The 14,654-nt window shown below is 40.8% G+C and overlaps 1 protein-coding gene across 3 annotated transcripts in view; it reads right to left on the bottom strand.

Moving 5' to 3' along the window:
* Positions 1–6: 6 nt before the first annotated feature.
* dlc1 (DLC1 Rho GTPase activating protein) overlaps positions 7–14,654 on the bottom strand; it is a 134,095-nt gene continuing 119,447 nt past the window's right edge. For all 3 annotated transcript variants that reach the window (XM_084402152.1, XM_084402153.1, XM_084402154.1), the window contains 10 exons: positions 11,425–13,001; positions 10,717–10,896; positions 9,703–9,862; positions 8,670–8,877; positions 5,875–6,088; positions 5,436–5,550; positions 3,423–3,635; positions 2,585–2,802; positions 2,290–2,463; positions 7–1,615 (listed from right to left, as the gene is read on the bottom strand). In XM_084402152.1, coding sequence (XP_084258278.1) covers positions 1,519–1,615; positions 2,290–2,463; positions 2,585–2,802; positions 3,423–3,635; positions 5,436–5,550; positions 5,875–6,088; positions 8,670–8,877; positions 9,703–9,862; positions 10,717–10,896; positions 11,425–13,001 — 3,156 coding nt within the window. In that variant the 3' untranslated portion in view covers positions 7–1,518. The remainder of the gene's footprint in view (positions 1,616–2,289; positions 2,464–2,584; positions 2,803–3,422; positions 3,636–5,435; positions 5,551–5,874; positions 6,089–8,669; positions 8,878–9,702; positions 9,863–10,716; positions 10,897–11,424; positions 13,002–14,654) is intronic.

Genomic DNA, 14,654 nt, shown 5'->3' with positions numbered 1-14,654 from the left:
GCATCATAGATGGAAGCCATTCATGCTGTTTTAATACATTTAATAGTGCATTTTGACCATGATTAATCTGTACAGAAATAACATTAATAATAAAAAAGATAAACAACTTTCTCATTTCTGTAACTTAGAGTGTAACATTTACAATAAAATAAGATACATACAAAAACACGATATGAGTGATATAAATACAGAGGCGTTTAAATTAACTGTCATTGTCATGCGTTATTCTCTGTTTGGCAGCATACGCTTAATTTACACACGTTTATGATACACCGCCGTGGACAGGCACGTAAGTAGTAATAAATCGAGACATCAAACCCAGGACCGTCAGTCATAAAGCGCCTCAATAGGAATACTGGACTCATCACGTCAGAAAGAACTCTGTTGGATGATTTCAGCACTCCTACTCTGATCTGCTGTGTGACCGCAGGCCTGGCTATATTTAAGTGTAAATGCAAGCTTTGTTACAATTTTAGACTTTTACTTCATTTCTGGTTAACACTGACAAAAACAAACAGACATCACTTCTCCTCATACATTCTCTACCATCCTCTGACATTGGCTTGGTAGCCCCTATAATCAAACCTGAACATCCAACCCAAACAAAAAGCTTTTCCTATCCTTTTCACGCTCTTTTCCCAGGACTCGAGATGTTAAATGGCCCAAACTGTTGAGCTCACATGAATTTCATTGGTTTGCAGCACTGATCTCGACCAATCACAGGCCTCAGGGTGAGTAAACTGTATTAATGTTCTTCTTTGGAGTTCTGTGTGGAATCCTGAAGAATTGGTCCATCGGTATATTGGTCTCAGCTTTGGTTTTGGTGCTGTTGGATCCTTCTGCTGTTTAAGTGTCTACATGCACTAGTCGTTTTCTCCATCACACATTTCCTGTCTTCCTTTCAAAGGTGTGCCAGCCACCACCTTCTGTCTTGTCTATAGACAAACATGTCATGTCCATCCATTCATCCATCTGTCCATTCTCTGTAAGCACTGTACACAGCTTTGCAGATACTATGTAACAGTGACGCACACAGGAATAGATATAAACACTGTATTGCAGCGGGTGCCAGTGCATAGAATATGTCTCATTTGTCAATAATACACACACATAAACATCAGACACGCTATTCATATGCTCACTTCCACAGTCATTCAAAAATACACACACACATACTTGCTTCTCAGAAGCAAAAGCACCTCCCATCTCATGTAGTCACCCTATGACATATTCAGTAACAAGGTCAAGCGTTGTGACGTCAAGGATGATGATGTCATAGCAGCAGGAACGCCTATTTCCAGTCTTTCAGGCTTGTCATTTGATGGCAATCAAAATGGCAAGAACTTTGACCAATGTAGCTTGTTGATTTCGGCACAGTTGACAGTCCGTATCATCTAAGGGCTCAGATCGTGTGTTAAGGGAGTTTAAAATCATCTTCCTCTCTAATGCAAGAGTTTGTTGAGAGGTGAAATGAAACGTCAAAGTGCACACCAGGTGTGTGTGTGTGTGTGTGTGTGTTTATTTGTCCAGGCAGGTGAAGGAGTCTCGTATCCTCACCACCTCTGCAGCACACAGGTGGCCATACAGCTTATTGTACCATTCAGGGCAACGACCCCTAAAATCACAGAAAAAAAAAGTATGTCAGTGATGAAGTCCTTTACACGTCATTGTATTTAATTAAAATATTTGGAATAAATATTGAATTTTAAAAAAATTCCATAATTATTTTTTATAAAAAATATATTGTTTTATATTCATAGTACTAAATATTGAATTTAATAAAAATAAAAATAATATATTGCATATTATTTATTTATTCATTTTAAATTTATTTTAATTAAATAATTACAATTATTATAAATAAATATCTAATTTGAAAATAAGATATATTTTCATTTCATTGTATATATAAAAAATAAAACAAATAAAATAATTGGTACATATATCATTTTATAATTTAAATATTTAATTTATATAATACACATTTTAATTTAAAATATAATAATTAGTATAAATAAATATTTCATTAATAATAATTATTAGTATTATTAAATATAATACTATAAATAAATATAACTAATTAATCTAATTAATTATTAACTAATTATCATATATATTAGATATTAGATAAATATTAGATTTTATATAATACATTTTTTTTTGTAGGATTTACACAAAATTCTACCTCATCCTAATAATTCCTTAAAAATAGAATTAAAATATTATATATATATATATATATATATATATATATATGTTCTGAGGAGATATTGAGGTTCCTTTCCTCACCTGTAGTCTATTCTGGAAATGTGTGTGAGACGGCTCTTGTTGGATCCGCAGGGTTCGATGTAATAGCGAGAGGTCAGAACGTTAGCACGAACACCCAGCGCCGCTGCACTCTCATGATCCACCGACACACACACCAAAGCACACACTCCCTTGGGCAAGTCTGTCACCCACGACCTGAAACACAAAAAAATTAAAAATTAAAGAAAAACGTAGGATTTTTATGAACACAAAAGAAATCTTCGGATTCTAATTTCAATTATAATTGTAGCATGAAAAACGTTGTGTTTCTAATCACCTGAGCACCACGTGATCTCTTGGCGGATGGGGCGCCATGGAGTTCCTGACGTACTGATAGACTTCTGTGTTATGCTCTAGTGCCTCCACAGTCCTGCACTCTAACAGGTCCTCATCCCAGTGTTCCTGTTCCCGCAGAATCCGCTGCAACAAGTCCTCAGCCGGCGCAGGCACGTCCACGCACACTTTCCACTGCCGCAAAGACGACCCGTCCTGAACCTGTCGTGAAAGATGATGCTATATGGTCATTAACAGTTCCAGCACAATACTTAACACGTATGATATTACTCCTAATTGTGATTTCATCCAAAAACGTGCAATTCTATAGGTAGCTCAGAGGATTCTATACTGATTCATTGCGGGGGTGTCCAATCTCGCTCTTGGAGAGTCAATGTCCTGCAGAATTTATCTCCAACACACTTGCCTGAAAGTCTCTACTTATCCTGAAGAACTTGTTTAACTGGTTCAACGTGTTTAATTAGGATTTGAGCTTAACTCTGTAGGTTAGTGGTCCTTCAGGAGCAGGTTTGGATACCCCTGCTTTATGGGTACATCAAATAATGTCCAAAGACAAGGGAACTAGGCTGAGTGAAAACTGTGATGAACACAAGTGTATTTTGGTTGGTGTGAAGTGCTAGAACAACCGACAAACTGATGTCATGATGGGCTCTAGGCCAAAACAGAGCTGGGAAAAGACACTTTCACATGAAAAAGGTGATGTAAGGGAAAAAAAGACAGCTTTTCCATTAGGCAAAAGCAAGAAAATGAGCAAAGGAAGGAAGGGAGCTTGAACATGAAATGTGACTCGAAAAGGGTGTGCATTTATAAAGTTCCCTTACCTTCTTATATGCAAGCTCGGCGTTCTCTGGAGTCGAGCAGCTGTCATAACCTTTGAATTTGTCCTTGGCTTCTTTAAGCAGGGCATCAATACTGTCTTTGAGCAGACTTTGGTAGCTACAGGACCCACAGTCTTCCACCAACACCTCCATTCGCATGGGACTCAAGCCCTGCTCCACGTACGAGTTCCTACAGCGTGACATCTCTTCTGGGATCTGAAAGAAAAATAAGGTATTATTAAACTAATAAACCCCTGAAAGCAATCCAGGCTTTTTCATGCTGGTCCAGGCTGGTTTGGTGCTGTTAGGCCAGCATAACCATAATGTTCACCAGCAAATCTGAGATCAGCATGATCTTTGTGATGAAACACATCATGCTAGTTAAGATGTTGAAACCAGCACACCAGCAACCCATTTTAGGGTCCGGCTAACAAAAAACATATACAAGCTAGTCTTTTCAGCAGGGATGTTTTATAGAGAACAAAATTAATTAAAAGAGAAACTCATGACTAGTTCATAACATGCAAATCAACACATTAATTCACCTATGGGAGCAAGCAGCAGAGAGTGAACATCGTAAGCTCAATTTTACATTACTAATGACAAATTATGATAATGGTTGTACAGTGAAAAAAAAAAAAAAAATGGTGTAAAAACAATTTTAATTCAGAAATAAGTAAATTTCACAAACAATCACAAAAAAACGGCAAGTAACACTGAATTATATGTGAATTTTTTTATATTTTCTTGTAAAACGTACTATATTAATCTTTGTTTAATAAAAATCTTTTTTCACAGTGTAGTATACTAGTTTTGTCAGTCTAAAATATGTGAATGTGAAGGGAAGAGAAGTGACAAGAGTGATTTATTTGTAACTGGAAGTGGCTCATCCTGTTTGTGTGTGTGTGTGTGTTGTCCAGCCCAAAATGCCCTTTGTGCGTGTTTTTGTGCGTGTCCTGTCCTGCTCTCTGTCTTTTTCCTGCCTGACTGGTGATGTTTATCATTTCATGGTTCTTGTCCTTTTCCAGCGTTTTGTTGAGATAAACTTGTTATCTGCGTACAGCAAAAAGCATTACGAGCGCGGCCAGACCTTCCTCATCAGATTTAGGGGCGGAAGACCTTTAATACAAGATGCTATCTTTCTGTTACTCATTCTGAATGATTCGCTCTCTATAAATAGCCCATTAAGAAGAAAATAACTTTTGCTAATAGCCCGAAATTGAGTTATTTTCTTATGTAAAAGGCTCCACATAATCAGCTTAACTTAATAATGGAGTTTGTTATGATCTGCTCAGGAAAAACAGTGGCACATGGTTTAAAAATTGTGCAAGTGTGTAGGTGAACATTACAAGACAATGCTGCTTTGTGGACTTCATTTCAGTCGGATGCAAAATTTAATTTCTTATGGTTTTCAACTTCTTCTGACTTTCATTATTTTAAACTTATCCAGTTAAGAACTTCCTTCCTGACCTCTAAATAGGTACTAAAATGGAATGTGTCTGTCTATGTATGTGTACGTTGCTAAAATATTTGCTAAAAACCTGCTGCTTGTGGCCAGGGGTTAGTTATTTATTTACTTCAAGTTTTCTACAATTCCCACTGATAGAAAAACAACACTAGCTGTAACCATGGCTGCTTATTCTGTATGCATTTATGAGTGTTTGTATGGGCAATTAGGAAGGATTGGTCATTGCGTAACATCTGCATTAATCTTAACTTAAATAAATTCAGGGGTTTTTGGATTCTGTTTTGTTAGCAGATGTGTTGAATTGCTGTAGCGTGAGCGTCTGCACGTTAAACGACAGTGCATTTGTCTTTTTATCTGAGCAGCATATGACAGAGAGACACATCTGGTGCAGAGTGATAAGACCACCAGTTTTAAACTGTTACTGACACGGCTTTGATAACATTGATATGCGTGAGAGATGAAAGTTTTGTCTGTGTTTTTTTTTTTTTACACATATGTGTTTGTGTTTCTGTTGGACAAAATGCACTCAAAGATAAAGTCATGCTCACCAGGAAGAGTTTTCTGCACTCCTGTATCATATGTGCTAAGCCATGTGTGGCCGCCAGATTCTCGTTCAAGTCCCTTTGGTCTGGTTTTCCCAAGGTGTTCTTTCTGTTCATGACCCTGTGATAAGGAAAACACATTAAAAGGAATATTAAAAATTATGTTTGATGAAAGCACTTATCTAATCTGGGTGTGACGGCTAAAATGTAATGCTACATTTTTAAGTGCAGCGGGCATTCAAAGCCTTACGCAAGTCATCTCTCTTTTTTTAACCTATTCTTCCCTAGTTTCCTGTTTTTGTAGGGCGGTTTTTCAAGCGAGATGGAGTATAACTGCATGGTTTAAGGGTTTGAAGTAGTCGCATGCCAAATATGCAGTTTGCAATTAAAAAGATGAGCAGATCTATGTGAAGTCTGTTAACAGGCTACACACACACACACGCACCTGGGTGAGGAGCTCTCTCTCCGCAGTGTGTTGAGGTGGAAAAGAGAGGGTGCCAAACACACAGCCAGGTTAGTGCAGGTCATCTGGTTTTCACCCACGCTGGCTGTTACATCACTCAGGAAGCACAACAAAGTCTGCAGAGCCTCGCGGTTCTCGTCCGGTAAAAGCAACACGGCAGCCCTCACTGCCTGCAGACGCTGCTCTTTGGGAACATCTGAAAACGACAGAGTTGTTTCATTAGTTTACTCCGAACAGTGTATGATTGGTCGATCGGATCACAAGTGGAAGATGCTAAATGCAGGCGTAAATGGAATGTTATGATATTGTCCACTTTCGACCACTTCCAGAGGTGGTCGAAAACGCATTCGAACGGATTACTTTTGTAGTATAAACGCTCATGTGGTCGAATGTGTTCAAGCAGCGGCAAAACACCGCCTACTGACCTAATATGTAAAAATATGGGAAGCGTGCTAGCCAGACTAGATTTGTCGTCTGGAGACCCAAGTTTGGTTTGAAGACGAAAAAACATACCAAGCACAATGTTCTCTGACCATTCCTGATTTCAAACACAAAGATCTGAAAAAGCCCATACATAGACCCTCCCCTTGAAGAAATCAAGACAGAAGTGGTTAAAAGTGGACAAAAGAGACAAATTAAAACACCAGGTTTTAATCTACTTGTGATCCGATCGACCAAATTGCATCTTAATCATCAAAACGTCTCAGGTTACGACTGTAACCTTTGTTCCCTGAGAACAGGGCCTAGGACCACAGCTTCAAATTTCGAAGGGGTCCCTTCTAGGGAATGTGGCTAGGGAACCCGAAGGAGCCCCAGCCAATCACTATTCAGGAGAACATATGCCACCAGGAAGGCCTGACCTGGCGTCACTTACATTGACCAACAATGTTTGTCCGAAGACAGAGCCTCTGGAGACTTGCCTTTAGATAAGGCATCCAACCCAAGGGACTGCAAAGCTGACAGTTAACCACTCGGCTTAGATCTCAGAGATGGGGTATCCCGGAGAGCATGACTCAGCATAGCACTTACAACCCTTGCCAGCGAGGGGTGTTTCTCTGCTCGATCCACGGATCTACCCAGCGTTTGAGTTTCAAAACACTGAGAAGGCCTAAGGGCTGATCTAACTGGGAGGCCTCACGAGAGGCCTACGACCGTCTGACCAGACCCAGGAGTCCGCATACTCCATAGCTAAGGCCAGCTGAACTGATAACAAGCGGCCACTAAGCTGCCCGAACCCAGCAACCCACTCGCTGCCGGACTAAGTTCTCTTTTTTATAGAAAAACTTTCATCACCCACCTGCAGCTCACCCTCGATTACACCCCTCTCAAGGCGATTTTTTTTTTTCAGCATGAGCGGGACCCGAGCGGGACCTCCTCTCTTGAGAGTCAGCGGCTGTCGCCAGTCAATGTGATTGCCGTGATATGATAGTGATTTCAGACACCTGTCACGCCTGAGGCGTTCCCCAAAGCGTCATTCGACGCAGTGCGAGTTCCCTTTTTTCACATTTTAATCTAAAAATAGCTAAACAGTTAATACAATCAATACACCCACAACACTATCCTTTTTCATTATGTCATTCAGAGAAGGAAGGAAGGAAGGGAGTTAGTCCTGATCAGGGAGGGGTGGTCAAACTTCAGAAATAAACAATATAAACCAACTGGACTGACAGAAGAATCTAGCCCATTCAAACCGCACAATCTCTATATTCAGCATATCTGCAATGTGTTGTAATATGCCACTGAAAAAGCGGCTTTCGAACAGCAAAGGATGGATTGATTGAACTGAAATGTCATGTATGGATTGTGTGTGAGTGTCCGTCAGATGATGTCTGTTATTTCCACCCTTGGGAATGAAAGACCCTGTGTGAACACAAAACAGGCACACACAAACCCTTGCTTTTCTGTGTGGGATTGAGACCTCTCTTGTGGTTGGGGTCAGTTATAGTGTTTGAGAGGACATATTTGTGCTGGTTGTTTTCTTCGTAATTTTAGTTGGGGTAAAACACCACTATAATCAAGTTATTTTCCTGAAAGACTGGAGTTATAATGCTGCTTATTGTGAGCCTGTCCAAGCAAGAACAATGTACTATAATATCACAGTATCAATATAATATCATGTTCTGTTCACTACAAATGGAATAATCACTGTGATTTTTTGACACATGGCCGACAGACCTCTTAATTTACATTAGAGTAGTCTATAAAATTCTATTACATTCTCGTTACATTTTCTAAATGGAACATTGATAAATAAAAATTAATGGACATTTTTTTTGGCTCAATACCAGACACAATTTCGTATGCTTGTACCATCATCAACAGACTAATTTATGGATGGTTTGCTGTACGTGTTTGGAGTTGTTCAAGATTCTCATATTTTTCTGGTGAGCACACACACATATTAGAGAGTTTGTGTGCTGTGAAATAGCTGTGGTAAGTACACACTAGACCGCTTGTGAGTTACAACTTGGTGCTGGCACTGATTCACATTCTGATTTATAGGTGCCAAAACGTCAATTGACAGCTATTTCCTGAACTTGTTTAGATTTCTTCACCCATCCAAGAACAAGCATCTACAGTATAGTACAGTCTTTGTGTAGTTGTGAGTTGCCCTCTGGATATGAAATGCCTTGTTCTTTTAATGTTTGAGTTCTTGTTTCAAAAAACAAGATATCAATGTTTGTGAGTACATTTTGTTCAGGCATATGTCAGTGCAAGTGTGTGGTCTTCTACAAAACAATGTAGAAAGTGAAAGTGAATTCTATGCATGTTCTTACATTGATATATTTGCAGAAAGGTATCAGACAGTTTGCTGGTAAGCAGAGGCTCCGGAAGGTCTCGGAAATACTGCTTTAGCATGTCGGCCACGTCATAAGCTGATTGGCCCTCGTAGTTGACTCCGCCCCCACCAGCACCACATGATTCGTTCATTTGGCGAAGGGCTTGGATACGTGACTTCACCCCTGATTTCCTAAACAACCCCACCTGTAAAGAAAGATGGTTAGACATTTAGTATAAATTGTAAAAAACACTTTGCAATTGCATTTACGCCCAATTATGTTTTGAAGTTGCTACTGAAATGCAAAATGTCTTTAAATGCAGGCGCTTCAAATTATATTCCCTTATTCATTTGAATGCTCTCTTTCATTTTCAAACTGACAGCTAAATAGATGGATTACCACTGTGACCGTGAATTTCCCAAATACAGGAAAGACATCTTTAGGAAAACTCCCTACCACTTCTTACATAACATAAGTTATGAAGCCTGGAAATATCTAAAATTGTAACTATTATGTAACTTGCCAAGTAGTCTTCCTATCTGACACCAGAGAGTCCATAGATCACTTGCTTTCTCACAAACACCTTTGGAAAGGAATTTCAACCATGTGACTAACTGTGGTAATATGTAACTAGTGGATATATGGAACCAGGACATTTAGGCATATTTTGCTACATGCAAACCTAGACTGAGAGTGTTGAACTCAAGTATGTGGTGAGAAAACAACAGATGTCTTGTGCTTAAATATGGCCTTGTTGCATGTAGCAACACAGCAGGGGATATACAACTAAACAGCTGTTTAAATAGGGATCATTTAACTAGGTTATGACCTTGACCAGACATTATTTTTCTCTTTGCAGCTTTTTAATAACAAATATTTAGACTGTTGTTTTTCTACAGAGGACTGAATATACCACTGAACAAACCAAAGTTGGGTATGCTATGACGTGTTTGTGAAACCTTCTGTATGCTTTGAAGCATATGTTTGGACATGTGCGTACTTGCATATGTGCACGTCTGTCATCTCTCACCTGGTCGAGGCATTGGCTCCGTAGGTAACGCATGGCTTGCTGAATACTCTGAGGCAGGGGTTGTCCGCTCCTTTGAACTATCACCTGCAGTGGAACACCAAACACACTCCTGTCTTTATAGTCTCGAACCTTGATCCGCTTCATAAACTTGGGAACAGCCCTGTAAAGCACACAAAAATGTATATATAAATTCAAACTGACATTACAAACAGTGAAGTGCTGTTTTATCGTGCTACACAGATACTTGATAAAAGAAGCTTATAACCAAGTACTAAGTTAAAGTAGTAATTTAAATGTCAATAAATGTCAAGTCATATCTCTATAATAGTACATTCATACCAAACAAAGGCAGATTTTAAAAAATGTCATCAATATTACACAAGTGTTCAGAGGCACACATGAGCAACAGGATGCTGGTTTGCAAGTGTATGGGGGGGGCACTAAAAGCTGTTTCCACCTTTACAGACAAAAGGATAAACACTGTGACAGCAGACAATGGCTCTGAGCAGTGGAAGGGATATAATGGAACAAACATATGTGTGGACATCCATGTGGCAGGTTGTTTTTGTCTGTGCATTTGTAAGTGTGTATGTCTCTTAGGTGCTGAATAGCAGGTTTGTCACTATCATGATGTATGGTGGTTTCACACACTGAAATATCTTATTTTATATGTGGTGATGTGCAAGTGTGTGTAAGTGAACACTAATAACAGGAACAGATAATTTACCGAACTGCAAATCCACAGCAATGCCAAACCCCAATGAGCAAGGAAAGCAGGGAAAAGGGAAAAGGGAAAAGCGTAAAAGAGATGGGAAAAGCGTAAAAGAGACAGACAGACAGACAGACAGACAGACAGACAGACAGATAGATAGATAGATAGATAGATAGATAGATAGATAGATAGATAGATAGATAGATAGATAGATAGATAGATAGATAGATAGATAGATAGATAGATAGATAGATAGATAGAGTGTATTTATGATGTGTATTCATATTTATCTGTGTCCTCACCAGCTGAAGCCAAGCTTGTTGGTCGGTGTGTATCTCTCCAGTAGAGCAGTCAGTTTGAGCAGGCTGTATTTCTGGAGGAGGTTCATCTGCAAAACTGACTGACATCCAACTTGTAGCACTCTTGACGACAGACTTGGCCTGTGGGAGATCTGGAAACTTGGCCAGCGCAGTTTCTGAGGTCTGTAACATAAACATTCACACAAAAGTTACACCTAACCAAGCTCAAGCAATCACAAAATGTTCAAAACATAGACATTATAGACAAATATAAATTAGTGTTTATAAACTGCAAGTCATAAACCACACATAATTTATTATGGTAACACAACATTCACTCTCACAAGTATACCGAAAGAGTACCTTGACTTACTCATATTGTGTATACACACATAAACACAAGCTAAAGGATCAGCTGTAGATAACAGAGATTAATCAAGGCCTCTATCACCAGGTGGGGGTTAGAATTCCTGTGGTACATTCCACTAGGATTCTGTATCCTTCAAGTCCCTTGTTATGTAAGGAGAGCCGTTCTGACATGCTCTCTCCCTCCCTTTCCCTTAATTCAGCGTGCTTTATTGCCATGATAGTTTTCCATAGAGTTTTGCCAAAGCTCTAAATTACTACATGATTGGTTTTGGTAGAACTGCCAATAAGAAAACATAAGAAATCTCTGTCTCATAGATTACTCAGTGTGTGTAAGAGTTTCACCTGTTGGCTCGTGTAAGTGATGCTCCCACACCAGAGTCACATCTTTCACGTGAGCTGAGTGTCTCATCCCTTTCTGCTAGCGGGTTTCCAGTGCTGTCTTGGTCACTGCCATTCTCTGTCTCTTCTAAGTGGTTCTGCAGTGGGGATGATGGACAAGGAGATGCAGAATCAAGGGCTGAATCTGAATCCCCTTCCTCTTCCTCTTCATCCTCCTCTTCTTCCCCAGTTCCTGTTTCTGACCAGGCATTGACCAGTTGCTGCAGGCCACTGACTCGCTCCAACACGTCCTCAAGTTTTGGCTCATCCTCTCCTTCTGCTTCGTCTTCATCATCTCCCACTTCTGAGAAAGGAACATTATCATAGACACTCAATCGACTGTCTAGTGAGGTGGCAGAGCCCCTCCGGGGTGGGCGCCGAATTAAGTTGTTGTCGCCACTACGATAGGATCCTCCATCTGCAAGTGCTTTAGGAAAAGTGCCAGGCTTGTGGCCTTCAGGCAAATAAAAGAAGATTACACCTCCTTCCTCTTCTCGACTCTCTTCTTCCTCTATCTGTCTATTATCTGAACTCTGACGGTTGCGTCGATTGTTCTCGGCAGTTGAGCTGGGCTCCATCCTCTTACTTTGGGTCTGGTGGTTCTGCTTTCCTTCTTGGTCTACCGAAGGTTGCAGCACAACGAAATTAAATGGGTCGAAGCCTTCCAGGTACATACCACCTCTCTTGGTGGACCCAGCTGCTGTGCTGTGACTACGTGCTCTTGAGACCGGACTGGGCGTACTTACAGCACTCCCACTGCTGGCCTCTGACTGGCTACTCCCTGCACTCCCACTGCTTGTCTGCGTTGAATAGGAGATGTTTCGGTTTGCATTGCGATCCAGAGTTGCAATGTCCACACAGTTGAGGCGTCGCAGTTTGTCTTCGTCAAGACCCTCTTTCAGCACTGGCCCACTGATCTCAAGCCTGCCTTGCCCAGCTACACCCTTCTTCTTGCGCTTGGAGGCTGCATTGCTGCTGGTGCGTAGCCGCAAGCTTTCCATGCGCTTCAAGAAGCTCTTTGCTCTTGAACGTGTGCTTTTTTCAGCACCACTACTTATCAAGCTTGGTTTTAGATCAAATGCAAAGCTACCGCGTTCCAGCGGCGATGGAAGCCCATCAGACAGGGAGTCTTCATTGGCGCCCGACGTTCCAGAGGAGCAAACACTAGCAACTGAGCTCGCCCTGGTTGTGGTGGCTGTGTTAACATTGGAGATGGTTGTTGCAGGACTGGATGGTACGGTGGTACTCAGGGACCCACCTCGACCTCCACTACCAGCGCTATGCAGAGAACCCACCTCTGGCTGCTCACTTAGATCCGTTAAAATGCTCTCAGCACTAGCATTAACTCCTTCCTTTAGAAGGGGTCCTCTGGCAAAACGCTCATCTTGGGAAAGGAAGGGAGTGAAGGGGCCAGTATCTCCAGCTGGAGGGGAGAATACATCCAGGTCCAGCTGGTCCAGACGAGACCAACGCTTGCTGTCACGCTGGAAAGTCCAACGGCCACTTATGGCACACGGCTCATCCTCATCAGAGTCCTCACTCTGAAATAATATGGAAGAGAGTTAAAGTGACATATTAAAATCATTAACATTAATGACATTAGTGTTATTGTCACATTTGTAAAAGTAAAGACAAGTACTATGAACCTAAATCAGAGAGCCTTTCTTACTGCAGGAAGTGATTTAGTGTCACAATTGTATCATTTATTCCCTTAATTATTTTGAGGTATCATTTTGCTCACTCTAACAAGCCTCTTGGGCTTGATAAGGTGTCATATGCATGAAACCAGTGTCCACTAAAGGAAAAAGATTGTATTGTAGTGGGCTTAGTCATGTCAGAGCACAGTCACATGTTCACCATTCCCCCTCTCTGCTTTACTTTGGTTAATCTATCTCCTCCCTAAGGGTGGTAGGGATGGAAGAAAGGGGGTGGTGGACACAAAATTCCAGGCCAGCTCTCAGGGTTCACACCCCAGCCTGAGAGGGCATGTCTGGTCCCATCCCCCATCAATGCAATCACTTCAAGCAAGCCTGAAGAACCATGTATCCTGTGATGTGAATCCTGGACAAAGGGGTTGGATGGGAGGTGAACATATTTTAGAGCTACATGTATGTGTCTGGCAAAGCATGATCTCTACAAATCAATCAACCTGTTAAAATAGTCTTAAATAATTATAACATTTCCAAGAGAGATTAAGGAGTTAATTTAGTGGATTCTGGAATATAGAACTAGTTGATAAGTTAACACCCCGGGTTGAGTTAGTGGATCTCAGTTTAGCTGTAGAACAGACTTGCTGTAGATCAGACTAGAACAGTCCTGGAGCCCTAACTAATCAGCAAAAGCAAAACTAGTTGGCCGGTTAACAGGGGGTTGCGGGATCCAGAGGTGTCTCCTTCACGGTTCATAATAACGGAGGCAACGAAAGTTCGTAAAACTTGGGTTGTTATTTTATAGTCCCTGAGGGCAAGCCTTTGATCAGAAGGAACGAAGATCTGGTGTGCAACGTTCCTTCACTGGCCACCAGAAAATCCACTATTAATTCAAAAAGACTGTTTTCACTTTAAAATAAGCTGCATGGACAGGAAGATGAGGAACAGAGGAGGACCCTACAGAGGCCACCTGAACAGATCAATGCATTCCAGGGATGGTTTCTGCTTGTATGTTTGAAAAAGGCAGATCACTTCCTCAAGTCATCTCCTGACCTCTACCTCTGACTCCATCAACACAAGATGACACTAACGGGTCATCAGCTTTCTTAACAGGACGCACACTTGACAAGGCTGCCATTGTTCAGACTTACAAATGTTAAGAGCAGAAAAAGAAGCTGCAGTCAGACATGACGGTTATCTTCCTAAGCTCCCTGTTGTGATTGCATAGTTGGATTGTTTGTTGTTGCATTCTCGACCTGCATGTAGTTTGAGTCATTGCTTTGGGGCAGTCTTAGACTATACACACTCACTCTTAAACCACACTGACAGAGTGACCAACAACCGAAGGCAGATTGTGCATTTTCTTCCTTTTACGGTATGGAGGGGGGTTTTAGGATGTATGGTGAGAAAACATGACAAACAGGAGCAAAGGAAATCATAAGGAGAGGAGCTAACGAAAGCCCTTCATTTGGACATAAAAGCCATTCAGACTGCCCTTGAGACATTCTTTATAATTAACTGACACAAAAAGCAAACATGAGTTAC

Source organism: Rutilus rutilus (assembly GCF_951802725.1).
Source record: "Rutilus rutilus genome assembly, chromosome: 2".
Taxonomy (NCBI): Eukaryota; Metazoa; Chordata; class Actinopteri; order Cypriniformes; family Leuciscidae; genus Rutilus; species Rutilus rutilus.
Note: the sequence above shows the minus strand (reverse complement) of the source record. Positions and strands in the feature narration are given on the sequence as shown.